Below are 23,756 nucleotides of genomic sequence, written 5' to 3'. Positions count from 1 at the left end.
AGGGATTATTATGAGCTGAAGACAACTGAAAATAAGCAGACACAAGAAAGGCTCTCCAGCCTCTCCCTATTTGCCCAAAAGCAGGACACAAATTTTACAAAGACCCCTCTACCAGAAAGAACAAAGACACAACTTTAGGCTCTTTTCAGCTTAGAGATTGCACCAGAGGAATCTACATGACAAACTTTAGTAGCTTTTAACTACCTTTAACCAACTTATTTGCTTTTCCACAATTTGCTGCCCCCAGAGATTCAAGGCCCTTTTCCTTTGTCTTGTCACAACTCTAAAAATGTATTGAGTCTTGTCACAGCTCTGAAAATGTATTGTTCTTTGTAGAAGATGCTCTGTCAGCTGAGGTTCAGAGCTACCTCTTTGAGAATTACTCATTCCTTGGATACCTCCCATGTGTCTATGAAACATATACATTAATAAACTACTGTTTGATTTTTTGTTAGTAATCTCTCTTATTACAGGGGTCCATCCCAGCTAAGAACTAAGAGTAAGGGAAAATTATTTTTCAACTCTTACAGGAATTACGGTTTCAGAATTTTTAATATAAAGTTCTCTTGATTATAGACTTCCCTCATCCCACCTTCTCTATGGGTTTATAAGTCCATATAAAATTAGGTTCAGGCTATGAGAAGTCCCTCAGATTGATACCCTTCTGAGGGCTGTAATTGTTCATTATCACTGTAAGAGAATGTGAGGGAGGACAAGGTGAGAGGAAGGGAAGATGGACCTTCCCATCAGGCAGCAGCAAACAACTGCAGAAAAGAGAGACGTGTGTCTAGAGTCGGTATCAGTCCAGTGAGTTTTCCAGTTTGTGTCAGTCAGTAGTCCTGAAGTTATTTTTCTTCCATCACTACCCAATTCAAGACTGTTGCAGTCTTTACCCTCTTCCATAGTCTAGGCTATAGCTGCCATAGAGGGGTGAAAGTTAGGTGTTCCCTTTTAGGCTTTGAGATCTGTAGAAGAGTCAGAGTCCTTTTGTTAATGAAAAGTGTATTGGTATGTAAAAGATCTATATACAGAGAAAAGGCATAGATGGGACAAAATTTTGTCCAAAACCGTGGAGTATATAACAAAGATAGACAAAGCTGGGCACTAAAACAGCAAGGGTAAATTTTATTAATAACTATTGCAATAGGGTCCAGCGTGAACTGAACTCAACTTCAATTTGTGCAGAGATGACTGTTTTAAAGAAAGAATGACAGAATAGGCAGGGTGAACAGCAGGGGCTTGAACAGAGTCAGAGAAATGAAAATTTACAAAAAGTGGATAGTTGGTTAATGTTACTGGGCCATCTGGGTTTAATTGGTAACTATACAGAAGAGATATAAACTTCTCATATCTTATGACAGGATGCAAGTCAGAGCCAGGCACCCACGGGTTGGGAGTAAGAGTTATGTCCTTGAACATTAGCATTTCAAAGAGAGACTCCCAAGAGAGGACAGGTCTGGGTGATAAAAAATTTATACCCCCAGGCCAGGTGAGTTGGTTCATGCCTCTAATCCCAGCACTTGGGAGGTCGAGGTGGGTGGATCACCTGGGTTCAGGAGTTTGAGATCAGCCTGGCCAACATGGTGAAACCCCGTCTCTACTAAAAATACAAACATCAGCTGGGCATGGTGGTGCACACCTGTAGTCCCAGCTACCCGGGACGCTGAGGCAGGAGAATTGCTTGAACCTGGGAGGCAGAGGTTGCAGTGAGCCGAGATTGCACCATTGCAATCCAGCCTGGGCAACAGAGAGAGACTCTGTCTCAAAAAAAAAAAAAAAAAAAGTTCTGGTGAGGGCTCAGAAGTTCTTTGCAAGTCCGTAACAATAATGGTGTTTATTCCAGCTTCCAATAAGATATTCCTCATTTCAAAGAGCTTATCAGATTGGCCTTTACCATATATGTATTTTTGGATTTTTAGTAGAGACAAGGTTTCACCATGTTGGCCACACTGTTCTCAAACTCCTGACCTCAAGCGATCCACCTGCCTCAGCCTCCCAGAGTGCTGGGATTACAGGTGTGAGTCACCACGCCCAGCCTACCATCGATATTTCTACCAACATTCTGATCATGACCACTTAAGTAAATCTCTAAAAACGTTCAGACTTCCTACAGCTATTCTCTTCCGAGCCCTCACCAGAATTGTCCTTAACACTCTGTTCATGGCAGTATAGGCTTTTTCTAGTCTGCTCTTCCAAACTCTTCCAGCCTTTCCCCATTACCAAATTCCAAAGCCACTTCCACCTTTTCAGATATTCTTATAGCCCCACTCCTGGTACCAATTTTCTGTCTTAGTCTATTTTCTGCTGCAACAGCAGAATATCACAGACTGGGCAACTTACAAAGAACAAAATTTTACTTCCTCACAGTTCTGGAGTCTGAGAAGTCCAAGACCAAGGTGTTGACATATCGGTGAGAACCTTCTTGCTGCATCATCCCATGGCAAAAGGGAGGCAGAGAGAAAGCAAGTGTGTATGCACAACAGCACAAGAAGAGGCCAAACTCATCCTTTTATAAGGAACCTACTGCCATGATAACCTCTCCAGTGAAAATGGCATTAATCTATTCATTAGGGCAGTGCCCCTGTGAGCCAAACACCTCCCAATATGCCTCACATCCCAACACTACAACACTGGGGATCAAGTTTCCAACACATCAACTTTGGGGAACATACTCAAAGTAGAGCATTGCTCTACAGATGAGGTTCTATGGCTTATTGACCTATCACCAGGTTTTGGCTGGAATAAACAGTAAATTTTCCAGATGGTACTGAGCTTTCTCAGACAGGCATTCTAAGAGAAGCGGAGTTGTCATCCAAACAATGTGGCCTTGAGCTATTAGAAACTATGCAAATGTTCGTTCAAGTCTCTTAGTGTGTGTGGTGTGAGGGGGGCAGTGTTGACAACATTTGTGCTGAGAGTTTACAGTTTTTATAGGCCATGGTTAACGCCTAGTTGAGAAGAAGGTTCTGAGGAACCTGACTGAAGTTTAGTCAAGGTGAGAGTCTTTGTCAAGTGGCATGAAATGTTTATCTGAGTTCAACAATGAGTGCCCTTGGCTGCCACTACAGAATTCATGTGTTACACTACCAACCTAAACTGATTCATAATATTTGTCTGTGGCATCTCCTAATAAAGGCCAAAAATGAGAGAGAATTATTATTTTCCTTTTCTTCAGAAGCTTTTTTGTACATGTGTCTTCCGTGTGAACTTAATTTTCATACCCCAAATTTTGAAATCCAAATTTGCAATGTATTAGAGGAATATTTTAGTTAAATGGAGTTTAAATAACTTTTTTGAAAACTCCAAATTTGTAATTTTATAAATTTCATTTTCAGTTAATCCAGTATGATTCCTCTGCCATTGTTTTCCTTCCAACTATACCTGCTGTGTCCCTGTTTACTTCACCCTCTGAGACTTGGCAAGTCTGATACAGTTTTCATAAGCTGAGGTTCCAGGGAAACCTGGGCTCACTGACCTCCCATCTCCAGGGAGGCTTCTGCCCTAGGAGTTCAATTCCAACAAACAGCCCTTGCAGGCAGCAAGCGGGGTTTTCTAATGAGCAGGCAGGAGTGGGGAGGTTGTGCTTTATCCCACTTAGACCTAAGGCTTATGGTCCATGTGGTGGTTTGAAGGTTTAGGAAGGTCATGTAGAGCAATGGGATGGCCTGTAAACATCTTTTTCCACTTGTTTGTTCATATATGCAACCCAAAGAACAGCAAGTGGAAGACCTTCTGGGGAGTTAGGAACTCACTGGACATGAAAGTTGTGTAATATCTTAACAGGGATTTCCAATTCTATATTTTTCAATTTCTGTCACCCTCTCTTTGAAGTTAAATACTGCTCTGATGTTAAAAGAGAATTCAAAATGGAAGAAAGTAAGTGTTGAAATAAGTGATTCATTTTAATTTCTTTATTCTTCTTTGTATTTGAAAATCCCATATAATGTTCAAATATACAATTAAAATTTTTAAAAATTATTTTTATTTGAGGGGTCCTCAGAGAAATGGCTGATAAAAGTGACAGGACACAATAGTTGGTACAAGATCAACCTGGATCATATTTCTATACCAAAAAGTAAGAAAGTACTTACAACAAACGGGGGAGAGGGAGTAAGTGACAGACAGAGGAGTCACTGGTGTTCAAACTGTACACTATATGGCTAGCTGGAGCTGCTTCAAGCTGGAGGACTTTTTTAAAAAGCAATTTCTTACTTAAATTCCCTCCCTGTTGATGGCTCTTGCCTCACCTAGAATTTGGCTGCAAAATGATGATTTTCCACCTCCAGAAACTCTCCCACATTTACCAGTAGATGCTCAGCACCTCACTATAAGTAAGAGCCTTCTATTATTTGTTGATCTATTTATTTTATCATCAATTTATTAAGGCATAGACTTATTAATTTCTTCTTCCTACCCTTAACAGTGTATAATTATAGCTTACTGGGAGAAGACGCCTCAGAAGCCAAAACTAGCTGGAATTCTTAAACTGTAATTGGTGAATTGCTGGACACTCAGTGTGAACTAGCATTGAAGGAAAAACTCCCACACTTTCATGAGTTTTATCTCCTGGAACCTTACCAGGTTCTCACAGTGAAGATCAGAGATCAGAGAAAAATACTCTCTTTGCTTTGGGCAGGAGAAAAGGAAAAATAACCATTCTGAAATAGCCCTGAGCACATGTCCTCCATAAGTGGGAAACTACTTTACCAGAGTCTTATCTGACTTGGAGAAAGGGCAATTAGTCAACTACAGATTCCTCTAGCCTTACTGCCTCATACAGGAGAATAAAAGAGGCTAAACTCTTGTAAAGATTACGGTCTAGAGACACAGGCCCAGTGAAAAAGATATACATTTAATAATAAGATTAGGCTGGGCACAGTGGCTCACGCCTGTAATCCCAGCACTTTGGGAGGCCGAGGCGGGTGTATCACGAGGTCAGGAGATCGAGACCGTCCTGGCTAACACGGTGAAACCCTGTCTCTACTGAAAATACAAAAAATTAGCCGGGCGTGGTGGCGGGTGGCAGGAGAGTGGCGTGAACCCAGGAGGCAGAGTTTGCAGTAAGCTGAGATCACACCACTGCACTCCAGGCTGGGTGACAGAGTGAGAGTCTGCCTCAAAAACAAAACAAAACAAAACAAAACAACAACAACAAAAAACCCAACAGATTATAGAATGATTCCTCTCCTCAATATCTTACCACTACATTAACAGGTCTCCAGTTTTATAAAAGGCACAGATTCTATTTGAGAAATAATTTATAGGGAAACCCCAAAACATCAGGCGAAACAAAAATAAGGACACTAGAGGAAAGCCTGATACCTACAGCTACAGCAAACATTAAACATCTAACTCCTAGCCACATAAAACCTCACACTAAAGACCTATTCAGCTCAGTTTCTATTGCCTGATACCTCATGTCTAGCTTTCAGCAAAAAATTTAAAGACAAGCTAAAAGGCAAAGAAAAAAACAACAGCCACAGTGTGAAGGGACAAGACAAGCATCAGAACCAGGCTCTGATATGGCAGAAATTTTGGAATTATCCGAGTAGGATAGTAAAGCAACTATGATTAAAGGCTCTAATGGAACGAGTGTACCATATGCAAGAACAGATGAGTAATGTAAATGGAGAGCTAGAAACTTAGAAAGAACCAAAAGGAATTGCTAGAAATAGAAACCACTGTAACAGAAATGAACAATGCGTTTGATGGGCTCATCAGTAGCCTAGACACTGGGGAGGAAAGAATCAGTCAGCTTGAGGGTATGCCAACAGAAACTTCTCAAACTGAAAGTCAAGGAGAAAAAAGAATGGAAAAAAAAAAACAAAAAACACCTAACAAAATATTTAAGAACTGTGGGACAATTGCACAAGTGTAACTTAGGCATAATGGGACTACCAGAAGAAGGAAAAAGAGAGAAAGGAAAAGCAGCAATATTTGAACTAATAATGGCTAAGAATTGTCCAAAAGAATATTGCTAATGGCCAAAATGACAGTTTGAGATGAATAAAAGCTCTCTTTAAGAAAGAGTTAAGACTTCCAGTTTCCTGTCTCACATAAAAAACTCAAAAGTTGTCACTCCATCCTAACAAGTAATAAATGGCTGAGTACAATGAAAATCAACAACTCTTCTTAGATGCGTAAGAAAACTAAGGTTAGAGGGAAAATTGCTGTCCCCAAAATTGAAGAGATAGATAAATACAGACAATGACAACCTAACGAAGCAGAGACTCATGAGCAGAAATCTGCCAAGAATCAGTACCAGGGTAGGAAAACCTGAACTGTAACTGACAAACTGCTGGAGGCTCAGCCTGGACAACTCTTGAAAACACTCCAGGGAGTCCCACAGGTGGGGGCATTCCCACCCTTTTGTGAGTTTCACTTCTGGGAGTTCTACTAGGTACTCACAGTGAAAACTGAAGAAAAATCTCCTTCTTCTGGCAGCAGGAAAGGAAAAGTAGTCATTTTGAAATATGCCAGAGAATTCTGTTCTTTCTTTCTTTTTTTTTTTTTTTTGTGAGATGGAGTCTTACTCTGTTGCCCAGGCTGGAGTTCAGTGACATGATCTTGGCTCACTGCAGCTTCCGCCTCCCGGGTTCAAGTGATTCTCCTGCCTCAGCCCCCCGAGTAGCTGCGATTACAGGCGCCTGCCACCATGCCCAGCTAATTTTTTTATTTTTAGTAGAGACAGGTTTCACCATGTTGGCAGGCTGATCTCGAACTCCTGACCTAGTGATCCCCTCTCCCTCGGCCTCCCAAAGTGCGAGGATTAAAGGCGTGAGCCACCGCGCCTGGCCAAATTCTGTTATTCTTAACAAGGACTGTCCACAAGGTAAATTATTTTCCCAGAGCCTAACCGATTGGGATTTCATTAGAGCTTAGTTAACCTAGGGGAAAAGAAAAACCCAACTTCAGCACCCTGTAACCATCGTATCCCACCTAAGGTGGTGGAGGGTGGGGGAAGGGCTGAGAAGCACTTGTGAAGTTCACAGTCCAGGGGTACAGGCTCACTGAAAGACTGAGACCTACTCGCCTTAATCATAGGACTATAGAACACTTCCCCTCCATACCTTACTTTATCACTATATTATAAAAGGCTTATTTACTGCAGTTCCCTTTATCCAGTATATCATATCCAGCTTTTAACACAAAATTACAAGACTTACTAAAAGGCAAAAAACACAGTTTGAACAGACAGAATAAGCATCAGAACGAAAGCCAGACATGGCAGGAACGTTGGAATTATCAGACTAGCAACTTGAAATAACTACAAATAATATGCTAAGGAATCTACTAGAAAAAGTAGATAACATGCAAGAACAGATGGGTAATGTAAGAAGACAGATGGAAATTCTAAGAAAGAATCCAAATAAAATGCTAGAGATCAAAAGCATTGTAATGGAAAGGAAGAATGCCTTTAATGGGCTTGTTAGTAGATGAAACACAGCTGAAGAAAGAATCTCTGAACTTAAGGATATTTCATTAGAAACTTTCAAAACTGGTAAGCAAAGAGAAAAAAGACTTTATAACCAGAACAGAATGTCCAAGAACTTTAGGACAACTACAAAAGGAATAACATGTATGTAATGAAAATACTAGAAGGAGAAGAAAGGAAGGAACAGAAGAATTATTTGATTAAAGACTGAGAATTCCCCCGAAACTAATGTCAGATAGCAAACCACAGATCCAGGAAGCTCAGAGAACACCAAGCAGGACAAATGCCAAGAGAAAACTACACACAGGTATATCGTTTTCAAAGTGCAGAAAATCAAAGATAAAGAAAATAATTCTTAAAGAAGCCAGGGACAGGGGGGAACCCTTAGCTATAGCAGAGAAAAAAAATTAAACCTGACTTCTCTGAAATCATGCAATCAGGAAGTGGGATAAAATATTTAGTGTTGAGAGGAAAAAAAAAAAAAAGGCCTAAAATTTGGTACCCTGTGAAATTATTCTTCAAAAGTAAAGGAGAAACAAAGATATTTTCAAACAAAATTTAGTGAATTTGTTGCTAGCAGGCCTGCCTTGCAAGAAATATTAACAGAAGTTCTTCAGAGAAAAGCAAGATGATATAGGTTGGAAATTTAGTTCTACAGAAAGAAAGAGAATCAGAGAGGGAACAGTAGAGGTAAAATAAAAACCTTTATTTGTATTATTTTTAATTGATCTACTAAGATAACAGTCAGTTCAAAAGAATAATGCTAACACTGGTTTTGACTATGTATGCTTGGTATACCTATGCTTATGAATCACGGAAATGAATGACAGCCATGAGACAAGGGGCATGAGGGAGGAATTGGGATTTTTTTTTTTATTATAAGGTATTTGCACAGCCGTGAAGCAGTATAATGTTATTTGAAACTGAACTTGCAATAGTTGTAAATGTATATCGCAAACTCTTAGGCAACCACTAAAAAAAGAAGTATAAATAATATGCTGGAAAAGGAGAGAAAATGAAATATACAGAATGCTCAATTAAAAACCAAAAAAGGCAGAAAAAATGTGGAAGACAAAAACAGGAAAAAAAAAACAACAATGGCAACAAATAGAAAACAGTAGCAAATACGGTAGATATTATGTATATCAGTAATCAATTTGAATGTCAATGGCCTAAATGAACCAATCAAAAGATAGAGCTTGTCAGAGTGGATCAAAAAGCCAGATCCAACTATGTACTGTCTATAAGAAACCCACTTTAAATATGAAGACACATATAGATGAAAAGCAAAGGGATGAAGAAAGATATACAATGCTAACACTAATAAAAAGAAAGCTGAAATAGCTATATTAATTTCAGACAAAACAGACATTAGAGCAAGGAAAGCTACCAGGAGTAAAGGGTGACATTACATAATAATAAAAGGCCAACTCTCCAAGAAGACGTAACAATTCTTAATGTGTATGCTCCTAACACAGCATCAAAGTACATGAGGCAAAACAAAAACTAATAGAACTACAAGAAGCAACAGATGAATTCACGTTTACAGTTGCAGACTTCAACATTCCTCTGTTAGAAATGGACAGATCTGCCGAGCAGAAAATCAGGAGGTATACAGTTGAACTCAATAGCACCATCAATCAACTGAGATAAATGTGACATCTATAGACTATCCAAAAACAGCAAAATACACATTCTCAAGTTCACATGGAACATCTCATCAAGAGAGATCACATTGAAGGCTATAAAACTCACATGAGTAAATGTAAAAAAAGAAAAATACAATGTATGCTTTTGGATCTCAGTGGAATTAAAATAAAAATCAATAACCCAAAGATAGCTGGAAAATTCCAAAATACTTAGATATTAAATAATGTACTTCTAACACATGGGTCAAAGAAGAAATCACAAGAAACAAATTTAAAATATTTTAAAATAAATGAAAATACAACTTATCAAAATTTATGGAAGGCACTGAAAGCAATGCTCAGAGGGGAATCTATAGCACTGAATACATATAATAGGAAAGAATAAATATCTAAAATTTAAAAATCTAAACTTATACTTTAAGAAACTAGAGAAAGAGGGGCAAATGAAATGAAAAGCAAGCAAAAGAAAAGAAATAATAAATATTAGAGTAGAAACCAATGAGATCGAGAACAGAAAATCCATAGAGAAAAATCAATGATGTTAAAAGCTAGTTCTTTGGAAAAAAATCAATTAAATTGATAAACTTCTAGCCAGGTTAATCAAGAAAAACAAGAGAGGCAACAAGTTATTCATGTTAGAAATGAAATGAGGGGATTTAACTACAGATCCCATGGACATTAAAAGGAAAATAAAGAAATACTATGAACAACTCTATGCCCACAAATTCAATAACCTAGATAAAATAGATTAATTCTCTGAAAGGCACAATCTGTCAAAACTCACACAAAAATAAATAGACAATCTGCATAAGCCTATACCTATTAAGCAGTTGAATCAATAACTAATAAACTTCCAAAACAGAAAGGACCAAGTCCAGATAGATTTCCTTGGTGAATTCTACCAAACATCAAAGGAAGAAACTATATTAATTCTCTACAATCTCTTTCAGAAGACAGAAGCAGAGGGAATACTTCCTAACTCATTCTATGAGGCCAGCATTACCTTAATACTAAAACCAGACAAAAACACTGTAAGAAAACAAAACCACAGACCAACATCTCTTGTGAATATAGACACAAAAATCCTCAGCAAAATAATAGCAAATAAAATACAACAATGTCTAAAAAGACTGCTACACCACATCTAAGTGGGATTTATCCAGGTATGCAAGGCTCAACACTTGCATATGAATTCATGGAATCCATCACATCAACAGACTAAGGAAGAAAAATCACATGATCGTATCAATACACAGAAAAAGCATTTGACAAAATCCAAAACCAATTCACAACGAAGACTCTCAGCAAACCAGGAACACAGGGCAATTTCCTCCACTTGTGAAAGACAATGAGAAAGCAAGTCATAGCCTGGGAGAAAATATTTGCAAAAGACCTACCTGATACAAGACTGTTATCCCAAACATACAAATAACTCAAAAGAAAATGAACAACCTGGTCACAAAATGGGCAAAGATCTGAAAAGACACCTCAACAAAGAAGACTTAGATGGCAAATAGGCATATGAAGAGATGCTCAACATCATATGTCATTAAGAAACTGCAAATTAAAAACAATGACTACACACCTACTACAATGGTGAAAATCACACCCAAATCACTGATATCACCAATTGCTGGCAAGGATATGGGGCAACAGGAATTCTCATTCACTGCTGGTGGGAACACAAAATGGTACAGTCACTTTGGAAGACAGCTTGACAGTTTTACACAAAACTAAACACTATTACAATATATGCCAGCAATCCTGCTCCTGGGTATTTAACCAAATGATTTGAAAATCTATGTGCAAACAAAAACCTGCACATGTGTGTTTATAGCAGCTTCATTCATAATTGCCAAAACTTGGAAGTATCTCAGATGTCCTTCAGTAGGTGAATGAATAAACTGTGGTACATACAGATAACGAACTATTATTCAGCCCTAAAAGGAAATGAGCTAACAAGCTCTGAAAACACATGAAAGAAACTTAAATGCGTATCACTAAGTGAAATAAGCCAATCTGGCCTTCCTCTTCACTTTCTTCTTTACTACTGCCTCTTATCTCCTCCCTTTATCACTCCCTTTTCTTCTCTTTCCTCTCTCCCCCTTTCCCCCTTCTTCTTTCCCCTCTTGCCTTTCTCCTTTTTTTCTTCCCACTTTTTTCACTCCCGCTTTTTTCTCCCGCTTTTTTCACTCCTCTCTCCCACTGTTTAGTATTTTCCCTGTTGTATTCCCTTTCTTAAATATCCTATTTTCTCTTCCCTAGCTCTCTCATGTCCCTGGCCCTACTCCCATGCGCCCCCACCTCCGCCAAAAAGAAAGAAGTGAATCTGAAAAGGCTATACAATTGGCCCTTCTTATTTGTGGGTTCTGCATCCGTGAACTCAACCAACCATGGATTGAAAATATTTGGAAAAAAAATGCAATAAAAATTAACAATACAACAACAACAAAATGAATGAAAAAAGAATATAGTATAACAACCATTTACACAGCATTTACACTGTCTTGGGTATTATAAGTAATCTAGAGATTTAAAGTATATGAAGGGAGTATGTAGGTTATATGCACATATAACATTTTATATCAGGGCCTTCAGCATCCTTGAATTTTGGTAGAGTTTGGTAGAGTTTGCCTGGCCCTATTCTGTATAATTCTTTTTTTTTTTTTTTTTTTTGTTTGAGACGGAGTCTTGCTCTGCCACCCAGGCTGGAGTGCAGTGGCCAGATCTCAGCTCACTGCAAGCTCCGCCTCCCGGGTTTACGCCATTCTCCTGCCTCAGCCTCCCGAGTAGCTGGGACTACAGGCACCTGCCTCGTCGCCCGGCTAGTTTTTTGTATTTTTAAGTAGAGACAGGGTTTCACCGTATTAGCCAGGATGGTCTCGATCTCCTGACCTCGTGATCCGCCCGTCTCGGCCTCCCAAAGTGCTGGGATTACAGGCTTGAGCCACCGCGCCCGGCCCCTATTCTGTATAATTCTTAATGTCATAGTCAGGTTCTTGAAAACTGCAACTTTAAATGAAACGACTATAAGGAAACCAATTTTACCATAGGCTAATTGATATAAGCAAGAGTTAGGTTCTTACAGCATATTTCTGGTCATAAAAACATCACCAAACTTCTAAAGAAAGACCCAAGACACTTTTAATGTTAAATATTAATATAAATGTAAGCTATATATACATTTAAGAAAGATTAATAAAAACAAGATAATTATTTACATTATATACATTAATGATGAACACATGTAGTTCTACATTTGTCACAATCCACAGAATGTACACCACCAAGAGTAAACCGTAATGTAAATTATGGACTTTGGGTGACAATGATGTGTCCGTGTGTTCACCAATTTTAACAAATATACCAGTCTGGTGTGGGATATTGACAGTAAGGGACGTGGGGTGCAGAGAGCATACGGGAACTCTCTGTACATTCTGCTCGATTTTGCTTTGAACCTAAAACTGCTTTAAATAATACAATTTTTTTTTAAAAGATTTAAGAGCCATACAACCATATATACTTGAATTCTTGATTTTCAGGTCTACCTCTCTCTTAACCCAATAATATCGGATTAAGCATTTAAGATCCTAAAGTAAAATCTTGAAAGTCTAAAAAGAGTATATGGGACTAAAAGCCCTGCTAGGCAACGGTAGGTGATCACTTATACCCCTGCTGGAAAAGCTTAAGCACTGGTTTTCCAAAGGCTTCTTGGTCATCTGATAAATTTAAAGGATTCTTAACATAAACTGTGCTCCCTCTAAAACCCTCACAGCTAAAGGTAACAGTGAAGATAACAGCCTGGGCAACATAGGAAGACTCAATCCCTAAAAACATGTTAAAAAATTAACCAGGCATGGTGGTGCATGAGGGCGGTCCCAGCTACTCTGGAGGCTGAGGTGGGAGGACTGTTTGATCCCGGGAGTTTCAGGTTACAGTGAGCTATGATGACGCCACAGTACTTCAGCCTGGGCAACAGAGCAAGTCAGAATGCATCTAAAAAAAAAAATAGTAATAGCTGGATAGCTGTGTTTCTTACCTCTCGTTGGACACTGTACATCATATGCTATTTTATTAATGACAAGTTTAAAATCATTCATTAGCAAAATATCCATCAAGGTGGAAGCTGAAATCTTGTTGCCATCTGAAAGAGAAACATCATGCAAGAGTATGTCTTTGTTTTAGAACAGTAAGAACAATTTTCCAACATACAGAAAATTACTAACCCAGGTCTGTACAATATAATAGCGGACATTTACTTTTTGGGGGGTGTCCCCAAACCCAAACCCATTTCTCATTGAGGGGAATCCTCCTTTGTTGCTCTACCTCCCATTTCCTTGGACAAAATGGAATAGGCAGGCACTCCCTCTCCCACCTTGTCAGCTGTGCTGGAATCCAGGTAATACCCTTGCTGAAACTGCATCTGCGGAGGGCCATGCAAAGGTTCAGGGGAGGTGGAAACCCTTCACAGTAAGGCCAGAGCAGTGGCGGGTGACAGTGTTGGGGGTGGGGTGGAATGTAGGCAGCAGAGCCCATCAGGTGGTTCCTGGGCTAACCTGGTCTCTGCTCCTGTCTTCTCTTAGTCCTGCCCTCTTCTGAGCCTGTCTTCTGTCACTTCCAGCATGACAGCCTGTTGACATACTCCTCTGTTTAGCCAGAGTCCATTCTGCTGCTCAGAGCCAAGCTTCTGACTGGCACATGCAGGCATAAGGGTGTAACTACTTAAAAGCCTGCCTTTCTCTTTAATTATTAGAGGTAACTGATTTGTGGTGGTTAAAAATTTAGCAGCTAAATAGCACCACAAGCTATCACCGCATGGGCTCATCTCCCTTTCAAGCTTGAAAAAAGTGAAGAGGCAAACTCTCAAGGAGGCGAGGGCAATAATGAAAGTTAATTATGCCTAAGAAATAAATTTGCATTGCATGGTTTATTTTGTGGAGGGGGGAGAGGCAGGAGAGATTCTAAAAGTAATTTCAAATATTCTAGGAGTATTTCAGGAAAAAAAAAAGGCTTGAAAAAATTTAACCATAATGTGCTTTGCACAGCCTCTCCTAGAGCCTAGTTTTTGTTATATTTTTGAACCAAACTTTAATGTAATCCAGGTGTTAAGAAAGCAAACTCACTGAACAATAAGCAAAAAACTGGTGCTGGGTAGAGGTTTCTTTTTCTATCATTTTCCCTTCAGAATAGTTCACATATAATTACATGAAATTAAGTCCAGGAAAATGCTGGATGTGTATTTTCAAATCCTGGCCTGCCATTCATTTGGTTACATTCAACCAGAGCTATTTTAGCTACATTAATATGTGTGATGACAGGACTAACACTAGTAACATTCCGAAGAAACTGGCTGCTGCCTCCTGTCTGCCTCCCTATAGTTCTTTTGTTCTAGAAGACTGCAAATCAAGTCTGCACCTGCGTCTGTTCCTAGAATTTGGCTGTTTGGGTTGCTGTTCATCAGTTGCAGTGAGATCATTTTCCAAAAAATTGCCAAATAATTCAACCCACACAATGGGCAAAACTTGACAAGCTTAGAACACTCTTTTCAAGCCCAAATTAAATGCAGGCAAATTCCACCCACAGAGTCTCTTAAAGAAAAAAAAAAAAATCAGCAACACACCAATCGCTTTATCTTTCCAAGTGTCATTTAAAAATTTACATGTAAATGACTTTAAACCAGCTATTTAAAATCTTACTATAAAAAGACATCCACTGAATATGATTTCTCAGTTGAAATACTACATTATCCTTTATACAAAGGTATGAATAGCAAAAGACTGACGTGAAACATTTTTAAGCACTAGTGATACAGTGTTAAATTTTTCATGTATTCTTGGGTATCAATTTAAACCCCCGATAGGATGTTTGCACTCAGTCCAAAGAGTCCCTTTCCTCTAAGACTTCTATTCTCTTTGTGCTGTTTCAAAGCTACTAACTTTATTTTTGTTTTAACCTCTCTTGTTTAATTCACTTCAACACTAATTGAGCACTTACCACTAGGCAAGCGCTGCTCAGTCCAACCCCTTCTGACTTCCAGGTTTGCGTCTGCCTGCCCCTCCCTAGAAGCTCAGAGAGGCGGGCCCTGCTCCTGTGGGAAACGCCCACGGACATTCCAGCGTTCCTGTGCCTTGGGGGAATGTCTGTCTAGTTCAAGGATGAAATATTAGGAAGCCCATTGTGCCATAGGGCTAAAAAACCTTATTCTCTGATCCATGTTTTAGCAGGAAGAAAGCACCCTTTCCAGCTAAATCTATAGTCCTAACAACAACCTACAATAAGCCTTTCCTGATCTGCCCTTCCTCACCTCTCAGAACTCCTCCTTTCTCCCAGCTCCCTCCTTTGTGGCCACTGTCTAGTAGGCTTCCACCTCAATGCAGTCTCACTGTTACCCAGGCTGGAGTGCAGTGGTGCCACCTTGGACCACTGCAACCTCCGCCTCCCATATTCAAGCTATTCTCCTGCCTCTGCCTCCTGAGTAGCTGGGATTACAGATACGCAACACAACACCTGGCCAATTTTTGTCTTGTTAGCAGAGAAGGGGTTTTACTATGTTGGCCAGGCTAGTTTCAAACCCCTGACCTCAGGTGATCCACCCACCTCAGCCTCCCAAAGTGTTGGGATTACAGGTGTGAGCCACTGCGTGGGGCCCAGAGCTCTCCTCCCTCTACATGACTTCCTCCCTCATTTCCCCCAGGTCTTTGCGCAAACGTAATCTTATCAAGCCCACTCCTGCCCACACACATCTTCCACACTCTGCTTTATTTTTCTTCATAACATTTATTATTTAACATAATACATAATTTATCTTTTTTCTCCTCCTAAATATAAGTTCCATAAAGGCAGGAGTTTTTATCCCTTTTGTTCTTTGCACTACCTCTAGCATACAGAACAGTGCCTGACATATATTAGGTGCTCAATAAATATTTGCTGAATGAATCAATTAATCTCCATTTTCCAACTTCTCTATCTATCCTTTAATTAATTTGGAACTTGGATAGGGAAAAAGTATGTTTATTTCCCTTTCAAAACTGCAGTGGTATCATGAAGTTAAATAACTTTATTCTAAATATTTAATATCATCATAAAATAATGCAAATTAATTTATCTACATTTGCAGCTGCTATAGTGGGATAGGGTAAATAATTCTTTATTCTATTTAGAAGCAGTTGGTCTAAGACCATTTTAGACTATGAGAACATAAAAGCTGTATTCTACATTTTAAATGTCTAAATGATGACAGACTTCTGGTTTTTAAAAAAATGTATATTCTTCCTAAGAACTAATTCTGCCAAACAATATACTAGACTGTAATTGCTTTATAACAGTGGTGAATACATGTTTTGTGTACTTTAATTATTCACTGGCTTATTTTAATAATTAAAACTGTACTTTGTTTTCTAATTATTCAAATTTTGCTGAGAATTGCACACTAATGCCTGTGCCACTAAGATTTTCTCATGAAAAACCTTTAAGGCTACGTTTATAAAATAAGTAACTGAAATTTACATTAAATTTATTCCATTAATTTTTCATTCAATGAAGTTAAAACAGTTTTTTTTTTTTTCTTGGGATGCAGTTTCGCTCTTGCTGCCCAGGCTGGAGTGCAATGGTGCAATCACAGCTCACTGCAACCTCTGCCTCCTGGGTTTAAGCAATTCTCCTGCCTCCCTCCCAAGTAGCTGAGATTACAGGTATGCACCACCACTGGTGGCTAATTTTGTATTTTTAGTAGAGACAGGGTTTCTCCATGTTGGTTAGGCTGGTCTCAAACTCCTGACCTCAGGTGATCCGCCTGACTCGGCTTCCCAAAAGTGCTGGGATTACAGGCATGAGCCACCACGCCAGGCCAAAACAGTTTTTTAAATAGTGTTGATGCATAAAAATGAAAGAATAAAGACCAACCATTTGTTATCTAATGAATTAAACAATGTACTTCCTTCTAGAAAAGTAAAGAACCAAACAAGAGTTCAGGAGAGACAGAAACCCTGGGACAAAGCTGTAAAATTATATACATATCTACCTGCTGTGAAGATGGCTGCAGTTTTGATGCCCTTATCTTCATTTTGTAGGTCCTGAAGGAATGAACCAACTGTTGACAACATTGGTTTGACTACAAATTGACAACGTTCTTTTCTAGATGGCAAAGTAAGTGTTACCAAGGGAAGGCCATGTCTATAATTAACTGTTATTTCTGTTAAGGAAAAAAAGAAAAGATAAATGGGTAAAATTTACTTTAAAAAAAAGCCATAAATACAAGAATTCTGGAAGGAATGCTCAAACATGAAATTCACACACCTCTGAAGTCCTATAAAAATTTGTATTGCTCCAGTAATGCCTTCATGATACTACAGTTTACATATTCCCTACCATTCTATAACATTTTAGTGTAGCATGTACCACACTGTTATCTACTTAAAGTCTTCCCAGGTGGCCGGCATGGTGCCTCATGCCTGTAATCCCAGGACTTTGGGAGGCTCAGATGGGTGGGCTGCCTCAGGCCACAAGTTTGAGAGTTGTCTGGGCAACACGGCAAAACCCCATCTCTACAAAATATACAAAAATTAGTCTGGTATGGTGGTGTATGCCTGTAGTTGCAGTTACTTAAGAAGCTGAGCTGGGACGATGGCTTCAGCCTGGGAAGCAGAATTTGCAGTGAGCCAAGATCATGCTACTGCACTCCAGCCTGAGTGACAGAGCTAGACTCTGATGAAATGAAAAAGAAAAAAGTCTTCCCAGGTAAACACTTAAGTTCTAGTTTTCTTGAAAACAGAAACTATTTCTTGTTGTTTTTTTTTTTCTTTTTGAGACAGGGTCTCTCACCCTGTTGCCCAAACTGGAGTGGCACGATCATGGCTCACGCAGCCTCTACCTCCTGGGCTCAAGCAATCTTCCTACCTCAGCCTCTTGGGTAGCTGGGACTATAGGCATATGCCACCACGCCTGGCTAATTTTTGTATTTTTTGTAGAGATGGGGTTTTGCTTTGTTGGCCAGGCTGGTCCCAAACTCCTGAGTTGAAGGGATGTGCCTGCCTTGGCTTCCCAAAGTGCTGGGATTACAGGCCACCACGCCCACCCAACTATTTCTTATCTTCTCTAAGTCCTCTGATTGCTGAGGTGGGAATCTGACAAAAGGCAGCAGCTCTATTATGGGAGCACAAAAAGGTGGAAGTGAACCCAATCAGGGTGGGGTGGGATGAGGATAGTGTAAGAAAAGTCTATACTGCTCAAAACTCTATTCTGCTCAAAAGTCTATTCTGCTCAGCTCTTTATTTGGAAGAAAGGGAAACAATTAACATATGAATCAAATAAATAAGAAAGCTTACCATCAGGTGGCACCACGGTACTATAATGGTGAGACTGGTAGTATTTCACATTTCCACGCAGCTTCACGTACAAAACCTACAAGAAGGAAAGATTAATTTGTTTTTTTATAAAAGAGTGGGAAAGATGAAATAAGTGTCTTTATTTTACTGTAAGATTCTTTTTAATACTATATGAAAAGCACAATGAAAAACTCTACTTGTCATGCATCCCCAGGGTGAGCCCTTGGCAAGCTCCCTGAACCTTCCTGGCTGTATGCTTGCCTGCTACTGTGTATGCTATAGCAGTAGCACACTAGGATGGGATCCCCAAATTGGGGTATGAGGCCACCTGAAAATCCTAGAGTTCTGTGAGAATTTTTACTTTCAGTATTTCCTTTCAGGTAATAATCTAAAACAAATGGATGTATCTAGTCTAGATACATGCTTCTCAATATGCGGTCCCCAGACCAGAAGCATCTTGCCGCTAATTAATAATGCAGAATCAGGCCGGGCACGGTGGCTCAGGCATGTAATTCCAGGACTTTGGGAGGCCAAGGCAGGCGAATCACCTGAGGTCGGGAGTTCGAGACCAGCCTGACCAACATGGAGAAACCCTGTCTCCACTAAAAATACAAAAGTAGCCAGGCTTGGTGGAGCATGCCTGTAATCCCAGCTACTCGCAAGGCTGAGGCAGGAGAATCGCTTGAACCCGGGAGGCGGAGGATGTGGTAAGCCAAGATCCCGTCATTGCACTCCAGCCTGGGCAACAAGAACAAAACTCCGTCTTTAAAAAAAAAAAATGCAGAATCACAGATTCAGACCAGACTTACTGAATTCCAGTCTGCATTTTAACAAGATCCTCAGGTGATTCACATGTACATTAGAGTTTGAAAAACACTGCTCTAGATCTGTGCTGTCCAATATGGTAGACACTTGTTAAATGTGGTTATTTAAATTAGTTAAAATTATGTACAGGCGGGATACGATGGCTCATGCCTATAATCCTAGAACTTTGGGAGGCTGAAGCAGGAGGACTGCTTGAGCTCAGGAGTTCAAGACCAGCCTGGTCGACATAGTGAGACCCTATCTCGTATAAACAGCAACCACAAAAAAATTATGTACACAAACATTCAGAACCTCAGTCACCTTTGCCACATTTCAAGTGCTCAAAAGCTCCCTATGCCTACTATCTCACTGAAAAGCAAAAGCGCAGGAATAGAATATTTCTATCATCACAGAAAGTTCTATTGGACAGCAGTGCTAAGTCCACAACATCTGAATGGCCACCTCACCATGGAACATGTTTTGTGGGCTTGCATTGGTGTTTGTGTTTACACAATTGCATTGGTGCTTAATGAAGACCTAATAATATCATGGTGCAGTGTGTGAACAAAGATATTGTGGGAGTAGAAAGAATGGGCATTGGGGAATAGGTTCATAGGCATTTGGAACTCAAAAGGACTTGCACCAGAGAAATTAGTACCAAAGTCACAACATGGTGGCTGTATCATACTGATCCAGATTTTTTAATGCATCACCTTACAGTAGTTTATTAACAATAAGTTTGCCAGTAATTGTGCAAAGAATAATTCTTTTATAAACTGCATTTTAAAATTTTTCAGGATTTGAGGGTACACTATTAAAATAATCAGTGGTTAAAACTGTGTTCACTGTTTTAAAAAATAAAGATGCCACTGACCCAAATGAGGCTCCATTATGCTCAAAATTAAAAGAATCTCATCAATAAGTGAAACAAAACATTCAAATACGTATTTTAGTATTAAACACAACATAGGCAATAAATGTCAACACAACATCATCTTTTACATTAAGACTAGTACCTCAGAATGTGACTATACTTTAAAGAGGTTATTAAGTTAAAATGAGATCATTAGTGTAGGCCCCAATCCGACATAACTGGTGTCTTTACAAGAAGAGGTGATTTGAACAGACATGCACACCCAGAGGAAAGACTGTGTGAGGACACAGGGAGAAGACAACCATGTACAAAACAGCCATGTACAAGCCAAGGAGAAGGTTTCAGAAGAAAACAACTGAGCCAACACCTTGAACTTTAACTTCTGGCCTACAGAAGGGTGGTGAGGAGGGTTTCTAAACAGTGGAGGGCAATTAGTGTGAGTGTCATAACCCGAATGGGATGGAAAGGGCCTCTGCATGGGAAACAGGCTCAAAAAAAAAAGTTGGAGCCCAATTGGGGTAAGAAAGCCATCTCTGCAGGGGAAGGAGTGGTAGTGGATATGAGAGACTGTCACATGCAGAAGAAAAAAAATGTATCAAGAATAATGGAAGCCAGATTTATCTTCTCCAAGAATGGAAGTACAATTATGGAAAGGGACTAGAATAAACCCTGTAGTGTTAGATTGGAGCTGGAAGTACTGGTGTGAATTCATGGTTTTTAATATGTAAAAGTATAAAGAAATATAATTAAATAAAATTAAATATAAAAATTTTAAAAGATGCAGATGTTTAATGTACGTGTGTATATAAGTATAGAAATGTAAATTTTACATATTTATGTTTTTATACTGACATATATATGTATACATACATTCTCTCTTTCTGAGAGAGACTATGAGCAGTGACACTCCTAATAATAAACATCTAGCATCTAGATCTTGGCACCAAATACTATGCTTACCTAAGAGGAAGCAAGGCTCCTTGGAGAAATGGCTAATTCTAGGGCTGGATATGGATAAGGACAAAATGAACCTAGAGCATCTTGCTGTACTAGAAAGCAAGGAAGTACTCAATGGATGATGGGAGACTTATCAAAAGAACCCAGAAGGCAGGTCGAAGGGCATCCCTATGGTCAAATCTGGAACAAATTTTAGCATTAAATAATGATAGTAATAAATTATAATCCATTGAAGAAGATAGGAAACCATGAGTGTATTCTGACATAATGAAGTGAATAAATCTAAAGTTTAATAAGGAATGAGATATTTACACAGTTTTAAAATGCCTTCGCACAAAAGCATCAATCCAAAGGAAAAATAATAACTTCAAAGGGAAGAAGCCTGGCAGACACCATCTTAAATGATCAAAAGTAATATTATCAGTAATGGGGCAAGTTGAAATCATGCAGTGAGAATACATGGGACACTTTTGAGATATTTCCAACAAAGATGCTATATAATCCGAAGCAAATCACAAGGAAATACCAGACAAACCCAGAGGCATTCTACAAAATAACTGTAATCTTTAAAAGAGTCAAATCATGAATGTCAAAGAATGTTGTACTGATCCAGAGTGGAGGAGACATGACAACTAAATTAAACTGTGATTCTGAACTTCTGTCAATAAAGAACATTATTGGAAAAATTGGCAAGATTTTAATGAGGTGGTAATGTATTAACATTAATTTTCCGATTTTGATGGTTATTTGTCGTTAAGTTAGAGAATGGTCCTATGTTTCAGGGAAACTGGCATCAGATTCGCAATGTATTCTCAAATAGTTCACAAACAAAATAGTCTTCCTACTGTGGCCACAACTTTCTGTATATTTGAGACTGTTTCAAAATCATACAATTCTGAGAGACTGGTAGGCCAGCGTAAAAAAATTAATAATTCAAAAACAATAGGTTTAGAAAAACATCAAAATTACCATGTACAGAGATAAGTGATTAATAACAAAGAGTCAAATATTAAACCTTTTTTGCATGCCAGTAGGAAACTATGGTTACTTGGGAAATTGAAAATAAAAAATTTTTTTAAAGCAAAGAAACTCCTGTACAAGTTTTTATTTAGAAACCCCAAGAATATTGACAATCCTCAGACATGTTAGTAAAGCTTAAAAGAGAAACTACCGCCGGGCGCGGTGGCTCAAGCCTGTAATCCCAGCACTTTGGGAGGCCAAGACGGGCGGATCACGAGGTCAGAAGATCGAGACCATCCTGGCTAACACGGTGAAACCCGGTCTCTACTAAAATATACAAAAAACTAGCTGGGCGAGGTGGCCTGCGCCTGTAGTCCCAGCTACTTGGGAGGCCGAGGCAGGAGAATGGCGTGAACCTGGGAGGCGGAGCTTGCAGTGAGCTGAGATCCGGCCACCGCACTCCAGCCTGGGCGACAGAGCGAGACTCCGTCTCAAAAAAAAAAAAAAAAAAAAAGAGAGAAACTACCATACCCTGCAACAACCCTTTTCAGAGGGTTATTATTAAAATTCTGAAAATCTTACACAAACCCATCACACATGCAGAGCTGAATTTCAAGAATGACTCACCAAAACTCAGGTCTTTGTTTTAGTTTACACCTCACCTTAAACCCATCTTGGGAAGCCTACCATTTTGTATCAAGGGGGATTTGATAGTTTTGAACAAACAAATGGTATGAACCAAAGCTGTTGCTTTTTCATTTAATCCAGTTAGCTGGGCTGCCCCTCTATACCACACCTGGGTTCAGATTCCCCAAATCAGCCCCCTCCGCTCCGCCCCCCCCCCCCCCCCGCCTCTCAAATCTAAGGATTCTCAGGATGAATTCTTAGATTTAAGAAGTATGAGTCCTAGCTGGACATAGTAGCTCATGCGTGTAATCCCAACACTTTGGAAGGCTGAGGTGGGAAGATTACTTGAGCCCAGGGGTTCAAGACTAGCCTGGGCAACAGGGTGAAACCATATTTCTATTTTTATTTTAAAAAATCATAATAAATAAATGAGTCCAAAGCAGGAAAAATGAAATTAACTCTGTCCCTGACACAATGTGATGAAACTGCAGAACCCCAGAAACAAAAAATTCTTACAACACCTGAAAAAAAAGAGGTTGCCTACAAAGGAAAACAATTAAATTTACATAAGGTGAATTCATAGAGATTAGAGGCAAAGGAATATCTTCAAAGTTCTGAGGGGAAATAACAACCAACCTCGAATTCTATAGCCAGATAAGCTACCATTTTGAACAAAATTGAGACTGAGAGACTAAAACACATTTACTAAAAGCATTTTGTAGGCAAAAGGAAATCAAAGAAAGCTTACACACCACAGGATGTAAAACTAAATGAAGAGAGAATCAAAGTGTGTACTTCTAAACCAATAGAGATAAAAGAGTATAAAAAAAATTTAGCCAAATTACGAGAAGACAAGAAAGGAGAAAGAAAATGAGCAAAGGAAAATCAGGATGAACAGAATGCACAGAGTAAGGTGGTACACAGATATCCACATTTGTCTGAAATCACAATAAATGTAAACAGATTAAACTCTCAGAAGGACAGAAGTTGTTGGATTTATAACAGACTGAGAGTTTAACTACTCGTAGGCTTTCATTGAAGACACTACTCTAAGCTGTAGTGAACAAAATGTAACAGGAACAAGGAATAAGAATGCATGAGAAATTCTGAACAAGGAAATTGGTAAA

The 23,756-nt window shown here is 39.1% G+C and overlaps 1 protein-coding gene across 1 annotated transcript in view; it reads right to left on the bottom strand.

Annotated features, from left to right (window-relative positions):
• The window catches only part of MCUB (mitochondrial calcium uniporter dominant negative subunit beta), a 114,423-nt gene that overhangs the window by 6,246 nt on the left and 84,421 nt on the right, over positions 1 to 23,756 (bottom strand). Inside the window, exons 2-4 of the mRNA XM_033214972.1 lie at positions 18,408 to 18,483; positions 17,105 to 17,275; positions 13,124 to 13,228 (exon numbers count right to left, since the gene is read on the bottom strand). Of these exons, the coding sequence (XP_033070863.1) occupies positions 13,124 to 13,228; positions 17,105 to 17,275; positions 18,408 to 18,483 (352 nt within the window). The remainder of the gene's footprint in view (positions 1 to 13,123; positions 13,229 to 17,104; positions 17,276 to 18,407; positions 18,484 to 23,756) is intronic.

This window comes from Trachypithecus francoisi, unplaced genomic scaffold, assembly GCF_009764315.1.
Source record: "Trachypithecus francoisi isolate TF-2019V2 unplaced genomic scaffold, Tfra_2.0 Lachesis_group1, whole genome shotgun sequence".
In the NCBI taxonomy this organism is placed as follows: Eukaryota; Metazoa; Chordata; class Mammalia; order Primates; family Cercopithecidae; genus Trachypithecus; species Trachypithecus francoisi.
This window is presented reverse-complemented; position numbering and strand designations above follow the sequence as displayed.